Source organism: Lepisosteus oculatus, chromosome 7, assembly GCF_040954835.1.
Source record: "Lepisosteus oculatus isolate fLepOcu1 chromosome 7, fLepOcu1.hap2, whole genome shotgun sequence".
Classification (NCBI taxonomy): domain Eukaryota; kingdom Metazoa; phylum Chordata; class Actinopteri; order Semionotiformes; family Lepisosteidae; genus Lepisosteus; species Lepisosteus oculatus.
In genome coordinates, this window is record NC_090702.1 from 300636 (window position 1) to 324499 (window position 23864).

General features: G+C 55.2%; 2 protein-coding genes across 8 annotated transcripts; one reads left to right on the top strand and one right to left on the bottom strand.

Moving 5' to 3' along the window:
* Positions 1 to 572: 572 nt before the first annotated feature.
* Positions 573 to 12233, bottom strand: kcnj11l (potassium inwardly rectifying channel subfamily J member 11, like). 5 transcript variants are annotated; one of them, XM_069191752.1, is made up of 6 exons: positions 11950 to 12233; positions 10404 to 10747; positions 10055 to 10291; positions 3868 to 4137; positions 2502 to 2709; positions 573 to 1670 (listed from the first exon to the last, which is right to left on the bottom strand). In XM_069191752.1, exons 2-6 carry the CDS (start codon positions 10560 to 10562, stop codon positions 1189 to 1191), a joined length of 1356 nt encoding a protein of 451 aa, XP_069047853.1. In that variant the 5' UTR covers positions 10563 to 10747; positions 11950 to 12233; the 3' UTR covers positions 573 to 1188. The 5 variants fall into 5 exon arrangements, with proteins under 5 accessions (XP_069047853.1, XP_069047851.1, XP_069047852.1 ...); XM_069191750.1 differs by having other exon boundaries at positions 11603 to 12233; XM_069191751.1 differs by having other exon boundaries at positions 11566 to 12233.
* Positions 12234 to 12534: 301 nt separating this feature from the next.
* Positions 12535 to 23141, top strand: LOC107078103 (tripartite motif-containing protein 16-like). Of its 3 annotated transcripts, none has more exons than XM_069191745.1 (6): positions 12535 to 13473; positions 19534 to 19629; positions 19780 to 20013; positions 20165 to 20324; positions 20542 to 20601; positions 21017 to 23141. In XM_069191745.1, exons 1-6 carry the CDS (start codon positions 12886 to 12888, stop codon positions 21712 to 21714), a joined length of 1836 nt encoding a protein of 611 aa, XP_069047846.1. In that variant the 5' UTR covers positions 12535 to 12885; the 3' UTR covers positions 21715 to 23141. The 3 variants fall into 3 exon arrangements, with proteins under 3 accessions (XP_069047846.1, XP_069047847.1, XP_015208831.2); XM_069191746.1 differs by lacking the exons at positions 19534 to 19629; positions 19780 to 20013; positions 20165 to 20324; positions 20542 to 20601; positions 21017 to 23141 and adding exons at positions 14473 to 14568; positions 14721 to 14954; positions 15105 to 15264; positions 15371 to 15436; positions 15633 to 16671 and having other exon boundaries at positions 12556 to 13473; XM_015353345.2 differs by lacking the exon at positions 12535 to 13473 and adding an exon at positions 16167 to 17491.
* Positions 23142 to 23864: the final 723 nt, after the last annotated feature.

Sequence of the window (23864 nt, forward strand, 5' to 3'; positions counted from 1 at the left end):
TCCCAGGTGGGGTCACTGGTGCAGAATGATCGCTGTGTGTCTCCCAGGTGGGGTCACTGGTGCAGAATGATCGCTGTGTGTCTCCCAGGTGGGGCTACTGGTGCAGAATGATCACTGTGTGTCTCCCAGGTGGGGTCACTGGTGCAGAATGATCACTGTGTGTCTCCCAGGTCGGGTTACTGGTGCAGAATGATCACTGTGTGTCTCCCAGGTGGGGTCACTGGTGCAGAATGATCACTGTGTGTCTCCCAGGTGGGGCCAATGGTGCAGAATGATCACTGTGTGTCTCCCAGGTCGGGTTACTGGTGCAGAATGATCACTGTGTGTCTCCCAGGAGTGTCTGCTTTTCAGTGGGGGAGAAGTGGGTCTGCTCCACCAGTAGAAGACCCATATTCTGTGGGATATTTCGGGAAGAAGACTGCCCGGTACAGTAAGTGCAATCAGTGAGGAATCTCTGTCTCAGTGAGCACTTCCCTCAGGCTGGCCCAGTCAGCGCCCAGCCCTTCAGTGCTCGAGGGGACACAGGCAGTGCAGTCCCCTCCTCAGAAAGAAGAATCTGAGCTACTGTGCTGTTTCTTTCAAAAGAGATTTACTGAAGCCACCCCAGAACAGAGCCATAGGCAGACAGTATACAGCAATAACACCAGCGCACTCACACACCAGCTCTGAACACTGAGTCACTGAGCACCGTCAGGACTGAACACGCACACTCTCACACAGGCCAGCACACTGAGAGTCACTGAGCACCGTCAGGACTGAACACGCACACTCACACACAGGCCAGCACACTGAGAGTCACTGAACACCGTCAAGACTGAACACACACACACTCACACACAGGCCCAACAAACAGAGTGTCACTGAACCTTCTTCTGTGTCAGACAATGAGAATTTATCACAGGGTTTCCTGTGTGAGCAGCAGGGCAGCAGATAACCCAGTATTTCCTCTCTGAGACATGTCTCTGCTCTCCAGCCCTAATGACATCATAAATAAGATTAATCTGAAATACATACACATGCCGTATATTATTTTCACTTCAGAGGGATGGGAAACAATAAGATAGAGCAGAACCTCTCAGTGTTAAGCAGGACAGGAGACACAGTGAGAACAGAAGAAGTAACAGCAGAGAGCCCCACAGTTATTAACACAGCCAGCAGGACAGGGAGCAGAGAGAGGTCAACAGGCTCTCACACACTCTCATCTTCCTCCTCCTCCTCGATCTCCCTCCCTATCTCCTCCAGCGTCACTGCTCTCTGCCCCTTCCTGCCCTTCCTGCCCTCTCTCCCCCTCTCCCCCTCTCCCTCCACTCCTCCCTCTCGCCGACAGTAGTAGGAGAAGGATGAAGACCAAGGGGCGGAGCTATCGTGGGCCCGGCCCCCTCTCCTGAACCCTCCCCTTCCGGCCCTGACCAATCCCCAGTCCTGGATGTGCCCCGGCTCCTCCCCTCCCAGTCTGTGCCCGCCCCCTGCCTCTCCCCTGTTCTGGTCCAGCTCCTTGGCACTGAGTGGGGACATCCGGACCGGGACCGTGTTCCCGAACTTGGAGTAATCCACCGAGTAGCGCCCGTCCTCCTCCGTTACTATAGGAACAAAGCGCCGCCCCCAGAGGATCTCATCAGGAAGGTAGGAGGTGCGCGCCTGGGTCGTTATCCCTGTGGTTTCCACCACACCTGGCAATTAATCAAGCAATTAGTACTGTGTTCAGGTTCCATAGTGTCCAGTCTCAGCAAACAAGTGCTCAGTGTTCAGGCTCTGTAGTGTCCAATCAGCGTTCAGGTACTGTAGTGTCCAGTCTCAGTAAACCAGTGCTCAGTGTTCAGGCTCTGTAGTGTCCAATCAGTGTTCAGGTACTGTAGTGTCCAGTCAGTAAGCCAGTGCTCAGTGTTCAGGTTCTGTACTGTCCAGTCAGTAAGCCAGTGCTCAGTGTTCAGGCTCTGTGGTGTCCAATCAGTGTTCAGGCTCTGTAGTGTCCAGTCAGTAAGCCAGTGCTCAGTGTTCAGGTTCTGTACTGTCCAATAAGTAAGCCAGTGCTCAGTGTTCAGGCTCTGTAGTGTCCAATCAGTGTTCAGGTACTGTAGTGTCCAGTCAGTAAGCCAGTGCTCAGTGTTCAGGTTCTGTACTGTCCAGAAAGTAAGCCAGTGCTCAGTGTTCAGGCTCTGTAGTGTCCAATCAGTGTTCAGGCTCTGTAGTGTCCAGTCAGTAAGCCAGTGCTCAGTGTTCAGGTTCTGTACTGTCCAGTAAGTAAGCCAGTGCTCAGTGTTCAGGCTCTGTAGTGTCCAATCAGTGTTCAGGCTCTGTAGTGTCCAGTCAGTAAGCCAGTGCTCAGTGTTCAGGTTCTGTACTGTCCAGTAAGTAAGCCAGTGCTCAGTGTTCAGGCTCTATAGTGTCCAGTAAGTAAGCCAGTGCTCAGTGTTCAGGTTCTGTACTGTCCAGTAAGTAAGCCAGTGCTCAGTGTTCAGGCTCTGCAGTGTCCAGCCGTGTGGTCAGTGCGGCTCGCTCACCCTCCAGGATGACGATCACCTCGATGTCCTCCGTGCTCAGGGACTGTGCCGACAGCTCGTACAGGGGGCTGGAGCGGTCGATGGTGTGGCTGATGATGAGAGGAGAGACCAGGAAGATCCCGTTACTTCGCAGCGGATTCTCCACCTGGATATCCAGCTGGGACACTGGGATCACCTCCCCCTCCTTCGACACCATCCGCCGAATCACCTGGGCGCAGGCGGGAGGAGGACAGAGAGAGACACAGAGAGAGACAGACACATTGGTAGAAAGATTAACCTGTGAAAGACAGAGAAACACACAGAGGGACAGAGGGACAGACACACAGAGGGACAGACACAGAAACACGCAGATGAGACATACAGATTAAAAACACACAGTCGCACAGATAGACAGACCAGTCACACAGACGAAGAGACACACAGACACACAGATGGACAGACACACAGTCCAACCAAGCCTCCAAGTGCTTCCTCACATCACCCCCCACCTCTTCTCAGTCCACTCAAGCGCCGCCCGTGAGCAGAGGGGACGTGTAACCTGTCAGACCGCAGGGTTCTGCAGAGGGAATGGCCACAGCCGGAGACTGCATCATGCCTGCGGGGTCCTCACCTGTCCTCACCTGCCCTCACCTGTCCTCACCTGTCCTCACCTGCCCGGCGGCTCACCTGTCCTCACCTGTCCTCATCCGCCCCGCGGCTCACCTGCCCTCACCTGTCCTCACCCGCCCGGCGGCTCACCTGTCCTCACCTGCCCTCACCTGTCCTCACCCGCCCGCCGGCTCACCTGCCCTCACCTGTCCTCACCTGTCCTCACCTGCCCGGCGGCTCACCTGTCCTCACCTGCCCTCACCTGTCCTCACCTGTCCTCACCTGCCCTCACCTGTCCTCACCCGCCCGGCGGCTCACCTGTCCTCACCTGCCCTCACCTGTCCTCACCCGCCCGGCGGCTCACCTGCCCTCACCTGTCCTCACCTGTCCTCACCCGCCCGGCGGCTCACCTGTCCTCACCTGCCCTCACCTGTCCTCACCCGCCCGGCGGCTCACCTGTCCTCACCTGTCCTCACCCGTCCTCACCCGCCCGGCGGCTCACCTGTCCTCACCTGCCCTCACCTGTCCTCACCCGCCCGGCGGCTCACCTGTCCTCACCTGCCCTCACCTGTCCTCACCCGCCCGGCGGCTCACCTGTCCTCACCTGCCCTCACCTGTCCTCACCCGCCCGGCAGCTCACCTGTCCTCACCTGTCCTCACCCGTCCTCACCCGCCCGGCGGCTCACCTGTCCTCACCTGCCCTCACCTGTCCTCACCCGCCCGGCGGCTCACCTGTCCTCACCTGTCCTCACCCGTCCTCACCCGCCCGGCGGCTCACCTGCATCTGGATGGTGGCAGAGATGATCATGCTCTTGCGCAGGTCGCCCACCCGGAACATGAGCGCCGGGCGGCCGTTGCGCAGCGCGACCACGGCGGTGCGGCTGAAGATGATGGTCTCCGCGCGGCGGTTGGCCTGCGCCGTCTTCATGAAGATGCAGCCCAGCATCACCGCGTTGACGATCAGGCCCACGATGTTCTGGACTATCAGCACAGTGATGGCCAGAGGACACTCCTCCGTCACCATCCGGCCCCCGAACCCAATCGTCACCTGCGAGACAGAGGGGAGTGACCACAGCACCCTCCCACTGAGCACAGCACACTCCCACTGACCACAGCACACTCCCACTGACCACAGCACACTCCAGCACCCTCCCACTGACCACAGCACCCTCCCACTGACCACAGCACCCTCCCACTGAGCACAGCACACTCCCACTGACCACAGCACACTCCAGCACCCTCCCACTGACCACAGCACACTCCCACTGAGCACAGCACACTCCCACTGACCACAGGACACTCCCACTGACCACAGGACACTCCAGCACACTCCCACTGACCACAGCACACTCCCACTGACCACAGCACACTCCCACTGACCACAGCACACTCCCACTGACCACAGCACACTCCAGCACCCTCCCACTGACCACAGCACACTCCCACTGACCACAGCACACTCCCACTGAGCACAGCACACTCCCACTGACCACAGCACACTCCAGCACCCTCCCACTGACCACAGCACACTCCAGCACCCTCCCACTGACCACAGCACACTCCCACTGAGCACAGCACCCTCCCACTGAGCACAGCACACTCCCACTGAGCACAGCACACTCCCACTGACCACAGCACACTCCAGCACCCTCCCACTGACCACAGCACACTCCCACTGACCACAGCACACTCCCACTGAGCACAGCACACTCCAGCACACTCCCACTGACCACAGCACACTCCCACTGACCACAGCACACTCCCACTGACCACAGCACACTCCAGCACACTCCCACTGACCACAGCACACTCCAGCACCCTCCCACTGAGCACAGCACACTCCCACTGACCACAGCACACTCCAGCACCCTCCCACTGACCACAGCACACTCCCACTGACCACAGCACACTCCAGCACCCTCCCACTGAGCACAGCACACTCCCACTGAGCACAGCACACTCCCACTGACCACAGCACACTCCAGCACCCTCCCACTGAGCACAGCACACTCCCACTGACCACAGCACACTCCCACTGAGCACAGCACACTCCCACTGACCACAGCACACTCCAGCACCCTCCCACTGAGCACAGCACACTCCCACTGAGCACAGCACACTCCCACTGACCACAGCACACTCCCACTGAGCACAGCACACTCCAGCACCCTCCCACTGAGCACAGCACACTCCAACTGAGCACAGCACACTCCGGCTCACTCACACTGAACACAGCACACTCCAGCACCCTCCCACTGACCACAGCACACTCCCACTGACCACAGCACACTCCCACTGACCACAGCACACTCCAGCACCCTCCCACTGACCACAGCACACTCCCACTGACCACAGCACACTCCAGCACCCTCCCACTGACCACAGCACACTCCCACTGACCACAGCACACTCCAGCACCCTCCCACTGAGCACAGCACACTCCAGCACCCTCCCACTGACCACAGCACACTCCAGCACCCTCCCACTGAGCACAGCACACTCCCACTGACCACAGCACACTCCCACTGACCACAGCACACTCCAGCACCCTCCCACTGACCACAGCACACTCCCACTGACCACAGCACACTCCAGCACCCTCCCACTGAGCACAGCACACTCCCACTGACCACAGCACACTCCAGCACACTCCCACTGACCACAGCACACTCCAGCACACTCCCACTGACCACAGCACACTCCCACTGACCACAGCACACTCCAGCACCCTCCCACTGAACACAGCACCCTCCAGCACCCTCCCACTGACCACAGCACACTCCCACTGACCACAGCACACTCCCACTGACCACAGCACACTCCAGCACCCTCCCACTGAGCACAGCACACTCCCACTGACCACAGCACACTCCAGCACACTCCCACTGACCACAGCACACTCCAGCACACTCCCACTGACCACAGCACACTCCCACTGACCACAGCACACTCCCACTGACCACAGCACACTCCAGCACCCTCCCACTGAACACAGCACCCTCCAGCACCCTCCCACTGACCACAGCACACTCCCACTGACCACAGCACACTCCCACTGACCACAGCACACTCCAGCACCCTCCCACTGACCACAGCACACTCCAGCACCCTCCCACTGACCACAGCACCCTCCCACTGACCACAGCACACTCCCACTGACCACAGCACACTCCAGCACCCTCCCACTGACCACAGCACACTCCCACTGAGCACAGCACACTCCCACTGACCACAGCACACTCCCACTGAGCACAGCACACTCCAGCACCCTCCCACTGAGCACAGCACACTCCAACTGAGCACAGCACACTCCGGCTCACTCACACTGAACACAGCACACTCCAGCACCCTCCCACTGACCACAGCACACTCCCACTGACCACAGCACACTCCCACTGACCACAGCACACTCCAGCACCCTCCCACTGACCACAGCACACTCCCACTGACCACAGCACACTCCCACTGACCACAGCACACTCCAGCACCCTCCCACTGACCACAGCACACTCCAGCACCCTCCCACTGACCACAGCACACTCCCACTGACCACAGCACACTCCAGCACCCTCCCACTGAGCACAGCACACTCCCACTGACCACAGCACACTCCAGCACCCTCCCACTGAGCACAGCACACTCCCACTGACCACAGCACACTCCCACTGAGCACAGCACACTCCCACTGACCACAGCACACTCCCACTGAGCACAGCACACTCCCACTGACCACAGCACACTCCCACTGAGCACAGCACACTCCAGCACCCTCCCACTGACCACAGCACACTCCCACTGACCACAGGACACTCCAGCACACTCCCACTGACCACAGCACACTCCCACTGAGCACAGCACACTCCCACTGACCACAGCACACTCCAGCACCCTCCCACTGACCACAGCACCCTCCCACTGACCACAGCACACTCCCACTGACCACAGCACACTCCAGCACCCTCCCACTGACCACAGCACACTCCCACTGAGCACAGCACACTCCCACTGACCACAGCACACTCCCACTGAGCACAGCACACTCCAGCACCCTCCCACTGAGCACAGCACACTCCAACTGAGCACAGCACACTCCGGCTCACTCACACTGAACACAGCACACTCCAGCACCCTCCCACTGACCACAGCACACTCCCACTGACCACAGCACACTCCCACTGACCACAGCACACTCCAGCACCCTCCCACTGACCACAGCACACTCCCACTGACCACAGCACACTCCCACTGACCACAGCACACTCCAGCACCCTCCCACTGACCACAGCACACTCCAGCACACTCCCACTGACCACAGCACACTCCAGCACCCTCCCACTGACCACAGCACACTCCCACTGACCACAGCACACTCCAGCACCCTCCCACTGAGCACAGCACACTCCCACTGACCACAGCACACTCCAGCACCCTCCCACTGAGCACAGCACACTCCCACTGACCACAGCACACTCCCACTGAGCACAGCACACTCCCACTGACCACAGCACACTCCCACTGAGCACAGCACCCTCCCACTGACCACAGCACACTCCCACTGAGCACAGCACACTCCAGCACACTCCCACTGACCACAGCACACTCCCACTGACCACAGCACACTCCCACTGACCACAGCACACTCCCACTGAGCACAGCACACTCCAGCACACTCCCACTGACCACAGCACACTCCCACTGACCACAGCACACTCCCACTGACCACAGCACACTCCAGCACACTCCCACTGACCACAGCACACTCCAGCACCCTCCCACTGAGCACAGCACACTCCCACTGACCACAGCACACTCCAGCACCCTCCCACTGACCACAGCACACTCCCACTGACCACAGCACACTCCAGCACCCTCCCACTGAGCACAGCACACTCCCACTGAGCACAGCACACTCCCACTGACCACAGCACACTCCAGCACCCTCCCACTGAGCACAGCACACTCCCACTGACCACAGCACACTCCCACTGAGCACAGCACACTCCCACTGACCACAGCACACTCCCACTGAGCACAGCACACTCCCACTGACCACAGCACACTCCCACTGAGCACAGCACACTCCCACTGACCACAGCACACTCCCACTGAGCACAGCACACTCCAGCACCCTCCCACTGAGCACAGCACACTCCAACTGAGCACAGCACACTCCGGCTCACTCACACTGAACACAGCACACTCCAGCACCCTCCCACTGACCACAGCACACTCCCACTGACCACAGCACACTCCCACTGACCACAGCACACTCCAGCACCCTCCCACTGACCACAGCACACTCCCACTGACCACAGCACACTCCCACTGACCACAGCACACTCCAGCACCCTCCCACTGACCACAGCACACTCCAGCACCCTCCCACTGACCACAGCACACTCCCACTGACCACAGCACACTCCAGCACCCTCCCACTGAGCACAGCACACTCCCACTGACCACAGCACACTCCAGCACCCTCCCACTGAGCACAGCACACTCCCACTGACCACAGCACACTCCCACTGAGCACAGCACACTCCCACTGACCACAGCACACTCCCACTGAGCACAGCACACTCCCACTGACCACAGCACACTCCCACTGAGCACAGCACACTCCAGCACCCTCCCACTGACCACAGCACACTCCCACTGACCACAGGACACTCCAGCACACTCCCACTGACCACAGCACACTCCCACTGAGCACAGCACACTCCCACTGACCACAGCACACTCCAGCACCCTCCCACTGACCACAGCACCCTCCCACTGACCACAGCACACTCCCACTGACCACAGCACACTCCAGCACCCTCCCACTGACCACAGCACACTCCCACTGAGCACAGCACACTCCCACTGACCACAGCACACTCCCACTGAGCACAGCACACTCCAGCACCCTCCCACTGAGCACAGCACACTCCAACTGAGCACAGCACACTCCGGCTCACTCACACTGAACACAGCACACTCCAGCACCCTCCCACTGACCACAGCACACTCCCACTGACCACAGCACACTCCAGCACCCTCCCACTGACCACAGCACACTCCCACTGACCACAGCACACTCCCACTGACCACAGCACACTCCAGCACCCTCCCACTGACCACAGCACACTCCAGCACACTCCCACTGACCACAGCACACTCCAGCACCCTCCCACTGACCACAGCACACTCCCACTGACCACAGCACACTCCAGCACCCTCCCACTGAGCACAGCACACTCCCACTGACCACAGCACACTCCAGCACCCTCCCACTGAGCACAGCACACTCCCACTGACCACAGCACACTCCCACTGAGCACAGCACACTCCCACTGACCACAGCACACTCCCACTGAGCACAGCACCCTCCCACTGACCACAGCACACTCCCACTGACCACAGGACACTCCAGCACACTCCCACTGACCACAGCACACTCCCACTGAGCACAGCACACTCCGGCTCACTCACACTGACCGACACGAAAGCACGCTCACACTGGCAGACTGGACACAACAGCACACTCACACTGAGTGACTGGACATTACAGTCCCCTAACAGTGACACTGACCATTAATACAGACACACTGACTGGACACTCCAGTACATGAACACTGCACTGAGAGAGAGGGGTTCATACAGACACACTGACTGGACACTCCAGTACATGAACACTGCACTGAGAGAGAGAGGGGTTCATACAGACACACTGACTGGACACTCCAGTACATGAACACTGCACTGAGAGAGAGAGAGGGGTTAATACAGACACACTGACTGGACACTCCAGTACATGAACACTGCACTGAGAGAGAGGGGTTCATACAGACACACTGACTGGACACTCCAGTACATGAACACTGCACTGAGAGAGAGAGGGGTTCATACACACACACTGACTGGACACTCCAGTACATGAACACTGCACTGAGAGAGAGAGGGGTTCATACAGACACACTGACCTGGACCTCGATGGAGAACAGGAAGGCGGAGGTGAAGGAGTGGATGGCCGTGACGCAGGGCGCAGGACCTGGCCAGCCCTCCTCCCGGGGCTCCAGGTCTCCGTGTCCGAAGGCAATCAGCCACCAGACCATGGCGAACAGCATCCAGGAGCAGAGGAAGGCGGAGGTGAAGATGAGCAGAGAGTGCTGCCACTTCAGGTCCACCATGGTGGTGAAGACATCCTGCAGGAAGCGGCCCTGAGACAGAGAGCGCGCTCACTGACCGGCTGGTGACGTCACCCCGCCGCCGCGCGCTGATGTCACGCCCCCGTGATGTAATCACCCTGCCCTGCCCCTGCGCTGCGCTCACCTGCTCCCTGATGTTCTTGTGGGCCACATTGCAGGACCCTCCCTTCGTGATGAAGCGGGCTCTCTGTGTCTTGGACCGGTATCGACTGGGCTGGCCCGTTTCCTCCGCCAGCCGGGTCAGGAGGAACTCCTCCGGCAGCAGACCCTTCCTGGCTAGCATCCCGGGAGTCTGGGCCCGCTCGGAAACACGGTCAGAGGGAAAATCACGCGGTCCCGTGCGGCCTCAGCCAAGTAGGTTCTCCCGATCGGCGCCCTGCTCACAACGCCCCCCCGGGACGCGGTCAGCCTGTCCGCCTGTCTCCACGGTGAGCCCCACAGCCACAGAGCCCCCGCATGTCCCGGGACCTGTGGGACAGGAAGTGACATCACCGCTGCTGTTAGTGCCAGGGGAAGCAATGTGGGTCAAGAGAACATTTCTGTCCCGGGCGCGTACGACCGACTGTGCATTAAACAGAGGCTGTGATGTCAAAATATGCTTCCAATAAGATTTTCTCTGCCGTTAATATAATTGGTTGTTAATGCTGCATTTGAAAACCAAAAGCTTAATCCAATGAAGGACTGCACCGAAGAGCAGAGAGACAGCGACGTCCGGGTTCTGCAGATCGGGGTATTTCCTAGTCTGGTTTCCTCATGGAGCTGTGCTGGAGCTCAGGAGATCGGGGTATTTCCTAGTCTGGTTTCCTCATGGAGCTGTGCTGGAGCTCAGGAGATCTGGGTATTTCCTAGTCTGGTTTCCTCATGGAGCTGTGCTGGAGCTCAGGAGATCTGGGTATTTCCTAGTCTGGTTTCCTCATGGAGCTGTGCTGGAGCTCAGGAGATCTGGGTATTTCCTAGTCTGGTTTCCTCATGGAGCTGTGCTGGTGGTCTGCGTGACCGATAGCAGCAAAATCAATGTATGAACATCCGTGCCCGGTGTCTCAACCGAGTTTAGCCCCTAAAGCATCTTCAGTCTCCCTGGCGAGAGTGCAGAATGGTCAGTAAAGCGACACAGGGACTCGCTGACAGATCGGTACCGATTAACACAGCCGCGGCCGCGCAGCGCGACTACGTCACACGACAAGGAGCCTGCCCCGATTTCCGACACCACACAGACAAAGGTAAACAGCGGGGAATTTTGGAGTATTTCTGTTTTATCCCGTCGGCGTCCGGTCACGCACACGCACGGATGCTGTCTCTCGTCACGGCCGAGCGAAGCTGCACCTGCTCGCGCGGAGGGCTGAGAAGTCACGGCCAGCGCACACGCAGACACGCCGCCTTTCCAGTGAAGCCGAAAACACGTCCAGCGCAGCGGCGAGCTGGTGGAGGAGGGGAATCCGAGCCACACAGACGCCACAGCTTCTCCCGTGAACACGAACACGGGTGGGCAGGCCGCGCACAGACGCGAGCGGTGTCTTCATTAGAGAATATCCTACACATCCACGGCGCGCGGCGAGCGGGGAGGGCGCGTCCTCCGCTCTCCAAGGTGCTGAAAAGACTCCGCCCCGTCCCTCCCGAACCCCGGGCCAGGAGCAATCGACAGTCGATATCAATATAGCATGATCCCGTACAGCGCGAACTGTGCCATTAAAATCTCTCGCCCGCACTGGCCGCTGTGCTTCCGCGGGGACGTCAGCTGTTGGAGAGGAGCTGCAGGCGCTCAGCTGCTGCTGCGATTCTCTGACGAGGCTGCCGACAAAGCAACTGCATCTGAACAGCAGCACCAACAACCACTTTTTAATACTGGGTAAAACAAGCCATTTAGTACACTTCCTCAAAGGCTCTGCCATTAGAACACGTGCACATAGGCAGGTTGGCAAGCTGGGAGACTGCGCCCTTTCCTTTCTCATCCAGCAGGGGGCGCGCCTCTCTCTGATCCAGTACTTCCAGCACACAGCCCCAGTAGGTGTCTGTGCAGTGGTGCTGCTGGTGCAGAATGATCACTGTGTGTCTCTCAGGTGGGGTTACTGGTGCAGAATGATCACTGTGTGTCTCCCAGGTGGGGTTACTGGTGCAGAATGATCACTGTGTGTCTCCAAGGTGCACTTACTGGTGCAGAATGATCACTGTGTGTCTCCCAGGTGGGGTTACTGGTGCAGAATGATCACTGTGTGTCTCCAAGGTGCACTTACTGGTGCAGAATGATCACTGTGTGTCTCCCAGGTGGGGTCACTGGTGCAGATGGTCACTGTGTGTCTCCCAGGGGTGTCTGCTCTTCAATGGGGGGAGAAGTGGGTCTGCTCCAGTGTGCGAAGCAGTTTGGGATCCTTTGGAATGAGTAGTACTGTGTACCTCCCTGAAGTAAACGTGAAAGAAAACGACTGAATTGTGACCTCTGTAATCTTATCTCCTCCCTCTTCTCCACTGGGAAGCCTGTATAAATAAGCTTGGTCTCTGTCCAGAACCACACCCCCAGCCTGCACAGCAACAGGAAGTGACTCACACAGCTAACTTTCGTTTCTGCCGAAGCCTCACTGAAACTGCGTCTCTGTGTCTGTGCAGTAAAAATGGCTGAAGCCAGTATCTCAGTGGCTCAGGACCAGCTCAGCTGTCCAGTCTGCCTGGATATCTTGAAGGATCCAGTGTCTCTTCCCTGTGGACACAGTTACTGTGTGGGCTGTATTAAGAGCTGCTGGGATCTGGATGATCAGATTGGAATCTACAGCTGCCCCCAGTGCAGACAGACCTTCACCCCAAGGCCTGTTCTGGGCAGAAACATCATGCTGGCTGAAGTGGTGGAGAAACTGAAGGAGACAGGGCTCAGTGGTCCTCCTGCTCCCAGTCCTGCTGGCCCTGGAGATGTGCTGTGTGACGTCTGCACTGGGAGACAGGTGAGAGCTGTGAAGTCCTGTCTGGTGTGTCTGGCCTCTTACTGTCAGACTCACCTCCAGCCTCACTATGAAGCTCCTGCCTTCAGGAGACACAAGCTGGTTGATGTTGTGAAAAGACTTGATGCAGCAGTCTGTCCTGATCACATCAGACTCCTGGAGTCGTTCTGCCAAACTGATGGGGAGTTTATATGTTCGCTGTGCACTATGGGAAAGCACCGAGGCCACGATACTGTCTCAGCTGCAGCTGAGAGGACCAAGAAACAGGTGAGGACTTTTTCTCTTTACTAGGAGCTCACTAAACATGTCCAATGAAGTCAGGAGAATTCTCTTGCTCCTCCACCCAAATTTTTGTCCTCTGTGTGATTCCTGTGAGGAGATTAGCTCAGACTGTCCTCTGTGTGATTCCTGTGAGGAGATGAGCTCAGACTGTCCTCTGTGTGGCTCTGTGAGGAGATGAGCTCAGACTGTCCTCTGTGTGATTCCTGTGAGGAGATGAGCTCAGACTGTCCTCTGTGTGATTCCTGTGAGGAGATGAGCTCGGACTGTCCTCTGTGTGGCTCTGTGAGGAGATGAGCTCAGACTGTCCTCTGTGTGATTCCTGTGAGGAGATGAGCTAAGACTGTCCTCTGTGTGGCTCTGTGAGGAGATGAGCTCAGACTGTCCTCTGTGTGATTCCTGTGAGGAGATGAGCTCAGACTGTCCTCTGTGTGATTCCTGTGAGGAGATGAGCTCGGACTGTCCTCTGTGTGGCTCTGTGAGGAGATGAGCTCAGACTGTCCTCTGTGTGGCTCTGTGAGGAGATGAGCTCAGACTGTCCTCTGTGTGATTCCTGTGAGGAGATGAGCTCAGACTGTCCTCTGTGTGATTCCTGTGAGGAGATGAGCTCAGACTGTCCTCTGTGTGATTCCTGTGAGGAGATGAGCTCAGACTCTCCTCTGTGTGATTCCTGTGAGGAGATGAGCTCAGACTCTCCTCTGTGTGATTCCTGTGAGGAGATGAGCTCAGACTGTCCTCTGTGTGATTCCTGTGAGGAGATGAGCTCAGACTGTCCTCTGTGTGATTCCTGTGAGGAGATGAGCTCAGACTGTCCTCTGTGTGATTCCTGTGAGGAGATGAGCTCAGACTGTCCTCCGTGTGATTCCTGTGAGGAGATGAGCTCAGACTGCCCTCTGTGTGGCTCTGTGAGGAGATGAGGAGATTTTCTCTTTTTTGTAATTAACCCCTGAAAGTTCAGACATTAAAACCCCCACTAATTTTCCACAGAAGCAGCTGGGGGCGACACAAAGACAAACCCAGCAGAGACTCCAGGAGAGGGAGAAGGAGCTGCAGGAGCTGAGACAAACTGTGGACTCACTCAGAGTGGGTATTGACCAGAGGAGTGGACACACTGACACACATTCCCACAGCTGGACACTGGACACACACCAGTACCCTGAGGAAACACCACACACAGTAGAATGTAGTTTGAGTGTTGTCCTGTGTGATAATCCACTGTGTGTCTCCTCACTCAGAGCTCTGCACACACTGCAGTACAGGACACTGACAGGATCTTCACTGAGCTGATCCGCTCCATTGAGAGAACACGCTCTGAGCTCACACAGCTGATCAGAGCTCAAGAGAAGACTATAGTGATTGAAGCTGAAGGACTCCTAGAGCAACTGGAGCAGGAGATCGCTGAGCTGAGGAGGAGAGACGCTGAGCTGAGCCAGCTCTCACACACAGAGGATCACATCCATTTCCTCCAGGTAACAGCACTGCTCTGGGACTCTCTGCAGTCCAGAAGGGAGTCTCTCACACAGAGCCTCCAATGGAGCTGCTCCTGGCTTCTCCCCAGGAATGTGTGCTGGAGCCCAGTGTGTTTGACTGGAAACTCCTCTCTCTCCTCCCTGCTGCAGAAGTTCCAGTCTGTCTGTGTCCCTCCTGGAGCTGGAGACTCACCCAGCATCCCTGTCAGACCCCACTTCTCTCCTGAGGCTGTGAGGAGAGCTGTCTCTGGACTGAAAGAGCGACTGGAGGACGTCTGCAGGGAGGAATCAGTCAAGATCTCCAGGACAGGTAAGAGGAGAAACACACTGGCATCTTTCTAGAGATCAGCTGACCTGATTGTATTCCCAGGTGCTCATTACAAAGCCTGTTTCTCTCTGTGTCTCTGTCTCCCCAGTGAAGCAAATTGTAGTCTACAGTCTGCAGTCTCCAGAGCCCAGGACCAGAGCAGAGCTTTTGCACTGTGAGTGTTTTAAAAGTACAATACTTAATAATTTATCCAGGAGCCTTTTCGGTAACGAGCCCTGTTCTTTGCCTGCTGGGATTATTCGGTCCATTTGTAGGCTTAATCAGAACAGTTTTCGAACCCCATTTCAATGGACTGAAATCTCCTTTACCCCAGTTAACTGCAGAGTGACGCCCCCTCTCCTCTCCCCCAGACTCCCGTGAGCTCCAGCCAGACCCCGACACCGTGAACCCCAGGCTGTGCCTCACCGAGGAGAGCAGGAAACTGACCGCGACGAAAGAGCTCCAGCCGTACCCCGATCACCCCAACAGATTCGAGTCCTACTGCCAGCTGCTGTGCCAGGACGAGCTGTCCGGGACGCGCAGCTACTGGGAGGTGGAGTGGGGCGGGAGGCAGGCGGATATAGGGGTCAGCTACCGAGGGATCGCCAGGAAAGGACTGGGCTCCCAGTGCGCCCTGGGGCACAACGCCCAGTCCTGGAGTCTGACCTGCAGCGCGGAGGGGTACGCCCTCTGGCACAGCGATGTGGAATCGGTCGTGACCGCGCCCCGCTGCGCCAAGATCGGGGTGTATGTGGACCACAGGGCTGGAACTCTGTCCTTCTACAGCGTCTCTGGGGACACAGCGACCCTCCTGCACAGAGTCCAGGCCTCCTTCACAGAGCCCCTCTATCCTGGGTTTGGCCTGGCTAACTATGGGGACACTTTAGTCCTGTGCCAGATGTAGTAACTTCCCCTGCCCACACAGACACACTGGTACCGAACCGTTCAGCACCAGGGTCCGAGCATAAGCAGAGACCCCCTGGGCCCGGCCAGTACCTGAATCCTCAGTCTGGCCCAGTGAGCCCGGCCGCAGGGCAGGCTGAGCCCACTAGTGTGAAGAGACCGCGGGTCACAGTGACCCCTGCTGGAGAGTGCTGGTGTGACAGGAGCGTGTGGCTCTGTCCTGCCTAGTCTGGTCCCCAAAAACCGACTTGACTTCGGAACGACAGGGCTGTTTGTCCGGCTTCTTCCCCTCCAACTGTTCTCTCTTCCGTTTTCCGTGTGTCTCCTGGTCCCGTTGAGTAATTGAAGAGCCAGAACAGTCTCTCACTTCTCCCCAGACAGGAGGGGGTTGTTGAAGGCGGTTTTCTGTTTCTCTCTCAGGCAGTTTGTACCTGTGATTCTGTACTGCGGTTCTGATGGCCTGGTCTGTTACTCTCAGGTAAATACAGATTAATTAACAGAAATAAACCCATATGTCTCCTCTCCTTTAATCTGAGCAGCCCCCTCTCTGCCTGCACTCAACTCAAGACCACACCTCCTGTAAACCACACCACCTGTAAACCACACCCCTTTCATTAACCACACCCCTGCCTCTCTAGGCAGTTCCAGGAAGTCACACAGAGATAAGTTTCGTTCCTGCTGAAGCAGACTCTCAGAATCTCTCGCACTCCGCGCTCTGTGCATTTCTCTCTGCAGTAAAATGGCAGAAGGTGGAATTGTACTGAATCAAGACCAGTTCAGCTGTTCAGTGTGTCTGGACATCCTGAAGGATCCAGCGACTCTTCCCTGTGGACACAGTTACTGTGTGGGCTGTATTAAGAGCTGCTGGGATCTGGATGATCAGACTGGAGTCTACAGCTGCCCCCAGTGCAGACAGACCTTCACCCCAAAGCCTGTTCTGTGCAGAAACACTGTTCTGGCTGAAGTGGTGGAGAAACTGAAGGAGACAGGGCTCAGTGGTCCTCCTGCTCCCAGTCCTGCTGGCCCTGGAGATGTGCTGTGTGATGTCTGCACTGGGAGCCAGGTGAGAGCTGTGAAGTCCTGTCTGGTGTGTCTGGCCTCTTACTGTCAGACTCACCTCCAGCCTCACTGTGAAGCTCCTGCCTTCAAGAGACACCAGCTGGTCGAGGCCACAGGACAGCTGCAGGACAAGATCTGCTCCAGTCATGACAAACCCCTGGAGCTATATTGCCGTACTGATCAGAAGTGTGTTTGTCTGATGTGTACATTTGATGAGCACAGAGGCCATGATTCAGTCTCCGCTGCAGCAGAGAGGACTGAGAAGCAGGTGAGGACTCTGTTACTGGGTGTAGAGGGCTATTACGAGTGTGATGGGGCTGTTGTGGGAGGAGTAGTCTGTGACTTGATTAACAGCCTGTGCAGAGCTTCATTGCTAGAAAAGTATTTTTTCTCCCTCACTGGGAAGTCAGACTGCTACCTTATTATTTCAGAATTTCAATCCAATGACAGTATTTACAAACACCGGATGTATGAGGCAGGCCTGCACAGAGGTCAGCATTGCTGCCTCCCAGCCCGGAGGCCCTGGGTTCAGCTCCTGGGGTGCTGTCTATGTGGAGTCTGCATGTTCTCCCCGTGTTCATGTGGGTGTCCTCGGGTTGCTCTGGTGTCCTATCACAGTCCAAAGACAGGCTGCCTGGTGAAATGGTTCTGGAAAAATTGGCCCTAGTGTGTGTGCGTGTCTGTGTGAGAGTGAGCGTGTCTGTGTGAGAGTGTTTCTGTGTGTGTGTTCCCTGTGGTGGACCTGTCCGGGGTGCATCATGACTTGTGCCTGTAGCCTGCTGTGACTCCAGCTGTCCTGTGACCCTGTACTAGTACATTATGAAAACTGATGCATGAGTTTCAGCAGGTTTTACAGGTTTTAGAAGCTGCTGATATGTTTCTGGCAGCAGTTTGTTATGTGTGTGCATTGTGTAGCAGTGAGTCAGAACAAGGAAGAATTTCACTCAGGCAGATCTCTCTGCACATGTGCGGTGCCCTCTGACCCCGGGTACAGGAATGAGAGGCGGGTAAGATGAACTGGAACACCTTGTACACAGAGGTGTAGGTTCTCCTGTACAGCATAGGACCGTACTGAGGAAACTGGAACTGGAGTCTGGGCACTCAGTGCAGCTGACTCAGTGCCTGAATCCTGGGTTCGAGTTTGCATATTCACCTCATAATGAAATAGGCTTTTCCTCAGTGCCCTGGTTTCTTCCCAGAGTCCAGAAACGAGCTGTCTGGGATAATTAAGTTCTACAATATAATCCTGCTGTGTTTGTGTGTCTGTGTGTGTGAGTGTGTGTGCATGCCTTTATCTGTGTCTGTGTCTCTTTGTGTGTGTTTCTGTGGGCATCTGAGTGTGTCTGTGTCTGAGTGTTTTTGAGTCTGTGTGTGTCTCTGTCTGATTGTATGTGTACATCTTTGTATTTGTGTGTATGTCTGTTTGTGAGTGTGTGTGTTTGTGTGTCTCTGTGTGTCTGTGTCTGTGTCTGAACTCAACTCTATGTGAGTGTGTGTTTGTGAGTGTTTGTGTCTGTGTGTACAGTATCTGTGCATGGGTGTATCTGAGTTTGTGTTTGTGTGTGTCTATGTATGAGTGTGTGTTTGTGTATGTGTGTTTGAGTCTGTGAGTCCAAGTGTGCTTTCTGAGTGTGTGTGAGTTTGTGTGTATCTTTGTGTGTGTGTTTGTGAGTGTGTGTCTCTGTGTGAGTGTGTGTGTTTGAGTCTGTGTGAGTGTGTGTGCTCACCCTGCAATGGACTGGTGTCCTGTGTCCTGTCTTGTCTGCTGAGCTACTCTCTGACTCACCTGTAAGGGACTCCTTACTGAAAGTGGATGGATGGACAAAACATTGAAAAGATCAAGTTCAGCTCATCAGAAACATGTAGTGCAGAGTTTTGTTTTGAAACATTTTAGAGCAGCAGGGAACTGATGAAATCACAGAGGTGCCTAATAAATTAGTTTACTACAGATGTACGTGTGGAAAGATGATAATAAGTATTTGCAGAGTGTGTTTTTCATTATGAAGCGTACCACAGATTTCAACTTCTTACAATCATCATCCAGCACAAACAGCCATGAATTCAAGACTGCTGTAAACCAGACTCTCCCATGACTGGGTTCAGGACCCCAGACACTTAAAGAGCCTTTAATTGACAAAGCTCAGTCAAAATGAAAAGCGAGAGTCACTTAAAGGAAACGAGACATCTCTGTCTGACAATCTCTCTTCTACTATTGCGCCCTGAGTCACTGAATCGGGGGATTTCCCTCTACAAGATTTCATAATGTTTCAGTTCGTACTGAAAATAGAAAACCGCTCTGTTTCTCCACAGAAGCAGCTGGGGGCGACACAGAGACAAACCCAGCAGAGACTCCAGGAGAGGGAGAAGGAGCTGCAGGAGCTGAGACAGGCTGTGGACTCACTCAGAGTGGGTATTGACCAGAGGAGAGGACACACTGACACACATTTCCACAGCTGGACACTGGACACACCAGTACCCTGAGGAAACACCACACACAGTAGAATGTAGTTTGAGTGTTGTCCTGTGTGATAATCCACTGTGTGTCTCCTCACTCAGAGCTCTGCACACACTGCAGTACAGGACACTGACAGGATCTTCACTGAGCTGATCCGCTCCATTGAGAGAACACGCTCTGAGCTCACACAGCTGATCAGAGCTCAAGAGAGGGCTGCAGTGAGTCAGGCTGAAGGACTCCTGGAGCGACTGGAGCAGAAGATCGCTGAGCTGAGGAGGAGAGACGCTGAGCTGAGCCAGCTCTCACACACAGAGGATCACATCCATTTCCTCCAGGTAACAGCACTGCTCTGGGACTCTCTGCAGTCCAGAAGGGAGTCTCTCACACAGAGCTCTCCAATGGAGCTGCTCCTGGCTTCTCCCCAGGAATGTGTGCTGGAGCCCAGTGTGTTTGACTGGAAACTCCTCTCTCTCCTCCCTGCTGCAGAATTTCCAGTCTGTCTGTGTCCCTCCTGGAGCTGGAGACTCAACCAGCATCCCTGTCGGACCCCACTTCTCTCCTGAGGCTGTGAGGAGAGCTGTCTCTGGACTGAAAGAGCAACTGGAGAACTTCTGCAAGGAGGAATCAGTCAAGATCTCCAGGACAGGTTAGAGGAGAAATACACTGGCATCTTTCTAGAGATCAGCTGACTTCACTGTTTTCCCAGGTGCTCATTACAAAGCCCGTTTGTCTGTACTGACTTGGGCCCTGTTGATCATGTTCAAGGTGCTCAGTCCCTCTCAGTAAGAGTGAAAGAATCCTGTTGTGTCCTGGATTCATTCACATGGTTTAATCTGGGTGTCTGTCTGTCTCTGTCTCCACAGTCAGTGAAGTCTACAGTCTGCAGACTCCAGAGCACAGGACCAGAGCAAAGCTTTTACACTGTGAGTGTTTTTTCACTATAACTGTCCACACTGAGGACATCAGAGCACAGAGGAGAGAAGCACACGCTCACTGACACATTCATTCACAATCCTTTTACCAATACAAATACAAACTATTACAATACACTTCCATACTGCGAATCATAGAGACAAACATATAGCCAAAGATCCAGATACACAAATCCAGGAATACGGAAAATAAGGGCCTCTCTTTCTCTTTAATTGAACTGATAGCAGTGTGAATGGAGATTGACAAAAATAAATGTTCTTATTACATATACTGTACATTCTTCATTCAGACCTATGCATACTGTCCATCTTTACTGGGCTGTGGGGGTGGAACTAGTGGAGATCTGCTCAGGGATTGGTCTGTTCTGCCTGTCTTTCCTCTGACTGTCCTCTTCTCTCCAATCAGATGCCTGTCGGCTCACACTGGACCCCAACACAGCGCACAGACACCTGCGTCTGTCTGAGGGGAACAGGAGGGTGACCTGGAGCAGGGAGCCCCAGCAGTACCCCGATCACCCCGAGAGATTTGATTCAGAATTCCAGGTGCTGTGCAGAGAGGGGCTGTCTGGGACTCGCTGTTACTGGGAGGTGGAGTGGAGTGGGGGATGGGTTTATATAGGGGTCACATATAAAGGACTCAGCAGGAAAGGGGAGGGCGTTGACTGTCATCTTGGACACAATGTCAAGTCCTGGAGTTTGTGCTGCTCTGGTTACAGTTGGTCTTTCAGGCACAACAATGAAGAAACTGCAGTACCTGTCCTTCCCTCCTCCAGAATAGGGGTGTATGTGGATCACAGGGCTGGAACTCTGGAATTTTATAGCGTCTCTGGAGACACAGTGACCCTCCTGTACAGAGTCCAGACCTCCTTCACGGAGCCCCTCTACCCCGGGTTCAGGTTTGGAAATCGAGGAGACAGTGTGACCCTGTCCCACCTGCAAGTCTCTTTTGTCCTGGGTGAGAAACAAGAGCTCCAGCAGTTCCGTCTGTTTTCATCACTCAGGGGAATGAAATGTGATTCCACTCTGTCACTTGACTCCAAACCCACAGCTCACAGAGTGATTTATATCCCACCCCCTAAGATTTCAATCGAGGAGCCCAAATGAACAGTTGTGTCCAAATTAACCCCTTCCTCTCATGAAGTGTCCAGTCGGTCAGCAGTCAGTCCCTGTGCCACTGGACTTTAGATGGTCTGACAGGGAGCAGGTACAGGAGACAGATAACATGCTTTCTAAGACCATGGCTCTGAGTACTAGTGCCCCTATACAAACCCCTACACTCTCTCACCTCGGAGACACAGAGACCCCCTCCCTCTCTCACCTGGGGGACAGAGACCCCCTCCCTCTCTCACCTCGGAGACACAGAGACCCCTTGCTCTCACCTGGGGGACAGAGACCCCCTCACTCTCTCACCTGGGGGACACAGAGACCCCCTCACCCCCTCACTCTCTCACCTGGGGGACAGAGACCCCTCTTCAGAAATAGGAATGAAGAATGATCTCAGCCCGTCTGTCCCTCAGCAGGGAGCTGATGTTTCCGCCCAGGTCTCTGCTTGTGTTCCTGCTGCCTCGGAAACAGACTCTGCCTTGAGCACGTCAGGGTTAAACTGGGGAGAGGGCTCCGTGCGCACAGACCCATGAACCAGAGGTCCAGCCCAGGACCGACCCCACTTGTACAACACGGCTCCGAGCTGGAGCAGGCAGACTGGAGCGGGCTGGAGGATCACTGGGGCTCTGTTCCAGCTCGGTCCAACACAGCCCCTTCATCTCGTCTCAGAGCCACAGATGACCAGGGGCAGAAAACCAGCTTGTCAGGCCGGCCATTACACACTTTTAATTATTGAGCCTTCAAGGTGGAAGCCACAAGGCTGTGCACCTGAAGCTGAGAGAAGTTTAAAAGTCACACTTCCTTCGTTATTTACAGTGCAGTCACATTGCCAAGCGAGATGTGCCCCGGTAGAGGGTTCGAGCAGCTTTCACTGGTGCTCTATCGATGTTAGACTGCATTAGGATAAAACAGAACTGAACAGGACATGTCCTCCAGTCTCCCCGGTATACGAGAGGACAGATCTGCTGAAGGCTCTCTCTCACCTCGCTGGCTGTGTCCCAGGCATATTGCAGTGGTACTCAGAAGTGTTTGGGAAGAATATGCTGGAACCCCAGAGTCTGAACTGGCGCTCCTGTGGTCCAGAGACAACTCTCAGGCTAACCAAGGAAGATCAAGCAGCACTGATGTTCAGAATGGCTGTGGCCTGTTTCAAGAGCGGAGAGGGACAGACACTCACCTTTCTTGGCTGTTTTGAAAAACAGATCCCTGATTGCTTTGCAAACCCAGCCATTCTGCTGTCACTTCATCATCGATTCCAGCTCAGCTCCAATCTCCACAAGACTGGAGCTGTTGGTTCTTCGTCTGGACGCTGTTTATTTCTCTCTCTTTTTTTGGTGTTTTTCAGAATTTAGTATTGTTTTGTTATGTTTCTTAGTTATTGTTGGTCTTGTTAAAGTGTTCAAAATTCCTTAAATAAAATACTTCAAAGAAACTAGAAAAGTGGGCCCTTCTGTACAAGCCATGGTGTTGAAACCGATATACTGGCTTCTCTCCAGACACAGCTGGGTGAGCTCCTCCAGTCAGGACAGGAGGCTCTACTGTACACAGAGGGCGGTGGGTGTGGGGAACAAGCTGCCCAGCCCTGTTGTTGAAGCTGATACCCTGGCTTCTCTCCAGACACAGCTGGGTGAGCTCCTCCAGTCAGGACAGGAGGCTCTACTGTACACAGAGAGGGGTGGGAGGGGGGAACAAGCTGCCAGCCATGGTGTTGGAAGTCGATTCCCTGGCTTCTCTCCGGACACTGATGGTAGAAGCAAAATCCCTTTTATTCAACCTGTGTTTCAGTACAGCAAACAACCCATCCATTGCCTTAGCTTATAGTGGGCTCTGTGACATTTCCAGTCCTGTCCAGGTGAGATCTCTTTTTAATAAAAGAAGAATTAAACTGAAAGTGATTAAGAACAAACTGTGAATCGCCATGCTTTAATGACAGGACAGACGAGGCAAAGGGAAGGTTTTTCTGTGGTGCAGATGACAGTTCGTTCTCAAGAAACAAGCACACTGAATAAAAATATTAAACAGAGACAGAAAAGGCCATTTTAGTCACCTAAAATAAAAATGTAAGTGATACTTTTCGCATCATCCTCGGTTCAGTCCGGTGTGGCCGCCGGGAGGGGGCGCACCCTCGAGATGTGCGACAGGAGCCTGCA

Coding starts and splice junctions, on each gene's coding strand:
- kcnj11l (XM_069191752.1), bottom strand. CDS start 10,562: ATGCTAGCCAGGAAGGGTCTGCTGCCGGAGGAGTTCCTCCTGACCCGG. Junction 2,710..3,867: donor CTGCCACCATCCAGATGCAG/GTGAGCCGCCGG, acceptor GCCTGCGCCCAG/GTGATTCGGCGGATGGTGTC. Junction 1,671..2,501: donor GGTGATCGTCATCCTGGAGG/GTGAGCGAGCCG, acceptor ATTAATTGCCAG/GTGTGGTGGAAACCACAGGG.
- LOC107078103 (XM_069191745.1), top strand. CDS start 12,886: ATGGCTGAAGCCAGTATCTCAGTGGCTCAGGACCAGCTCAGCTGTCCA. Junction 19,630..19,779: donor AGGCTGTGGACTCACTCAGA/GTGGGTATTGAC, acceptor CTCCTCACTCAG/AGCTCTGCACACACTGCAGT. Junction 20,014..20,164: donor ATCACATCCATTTCCTCCAG/GTAACAGCACTG, acceptor TCCCTGCTGCAG/AATTTCCAGTCTGTCTGTGT.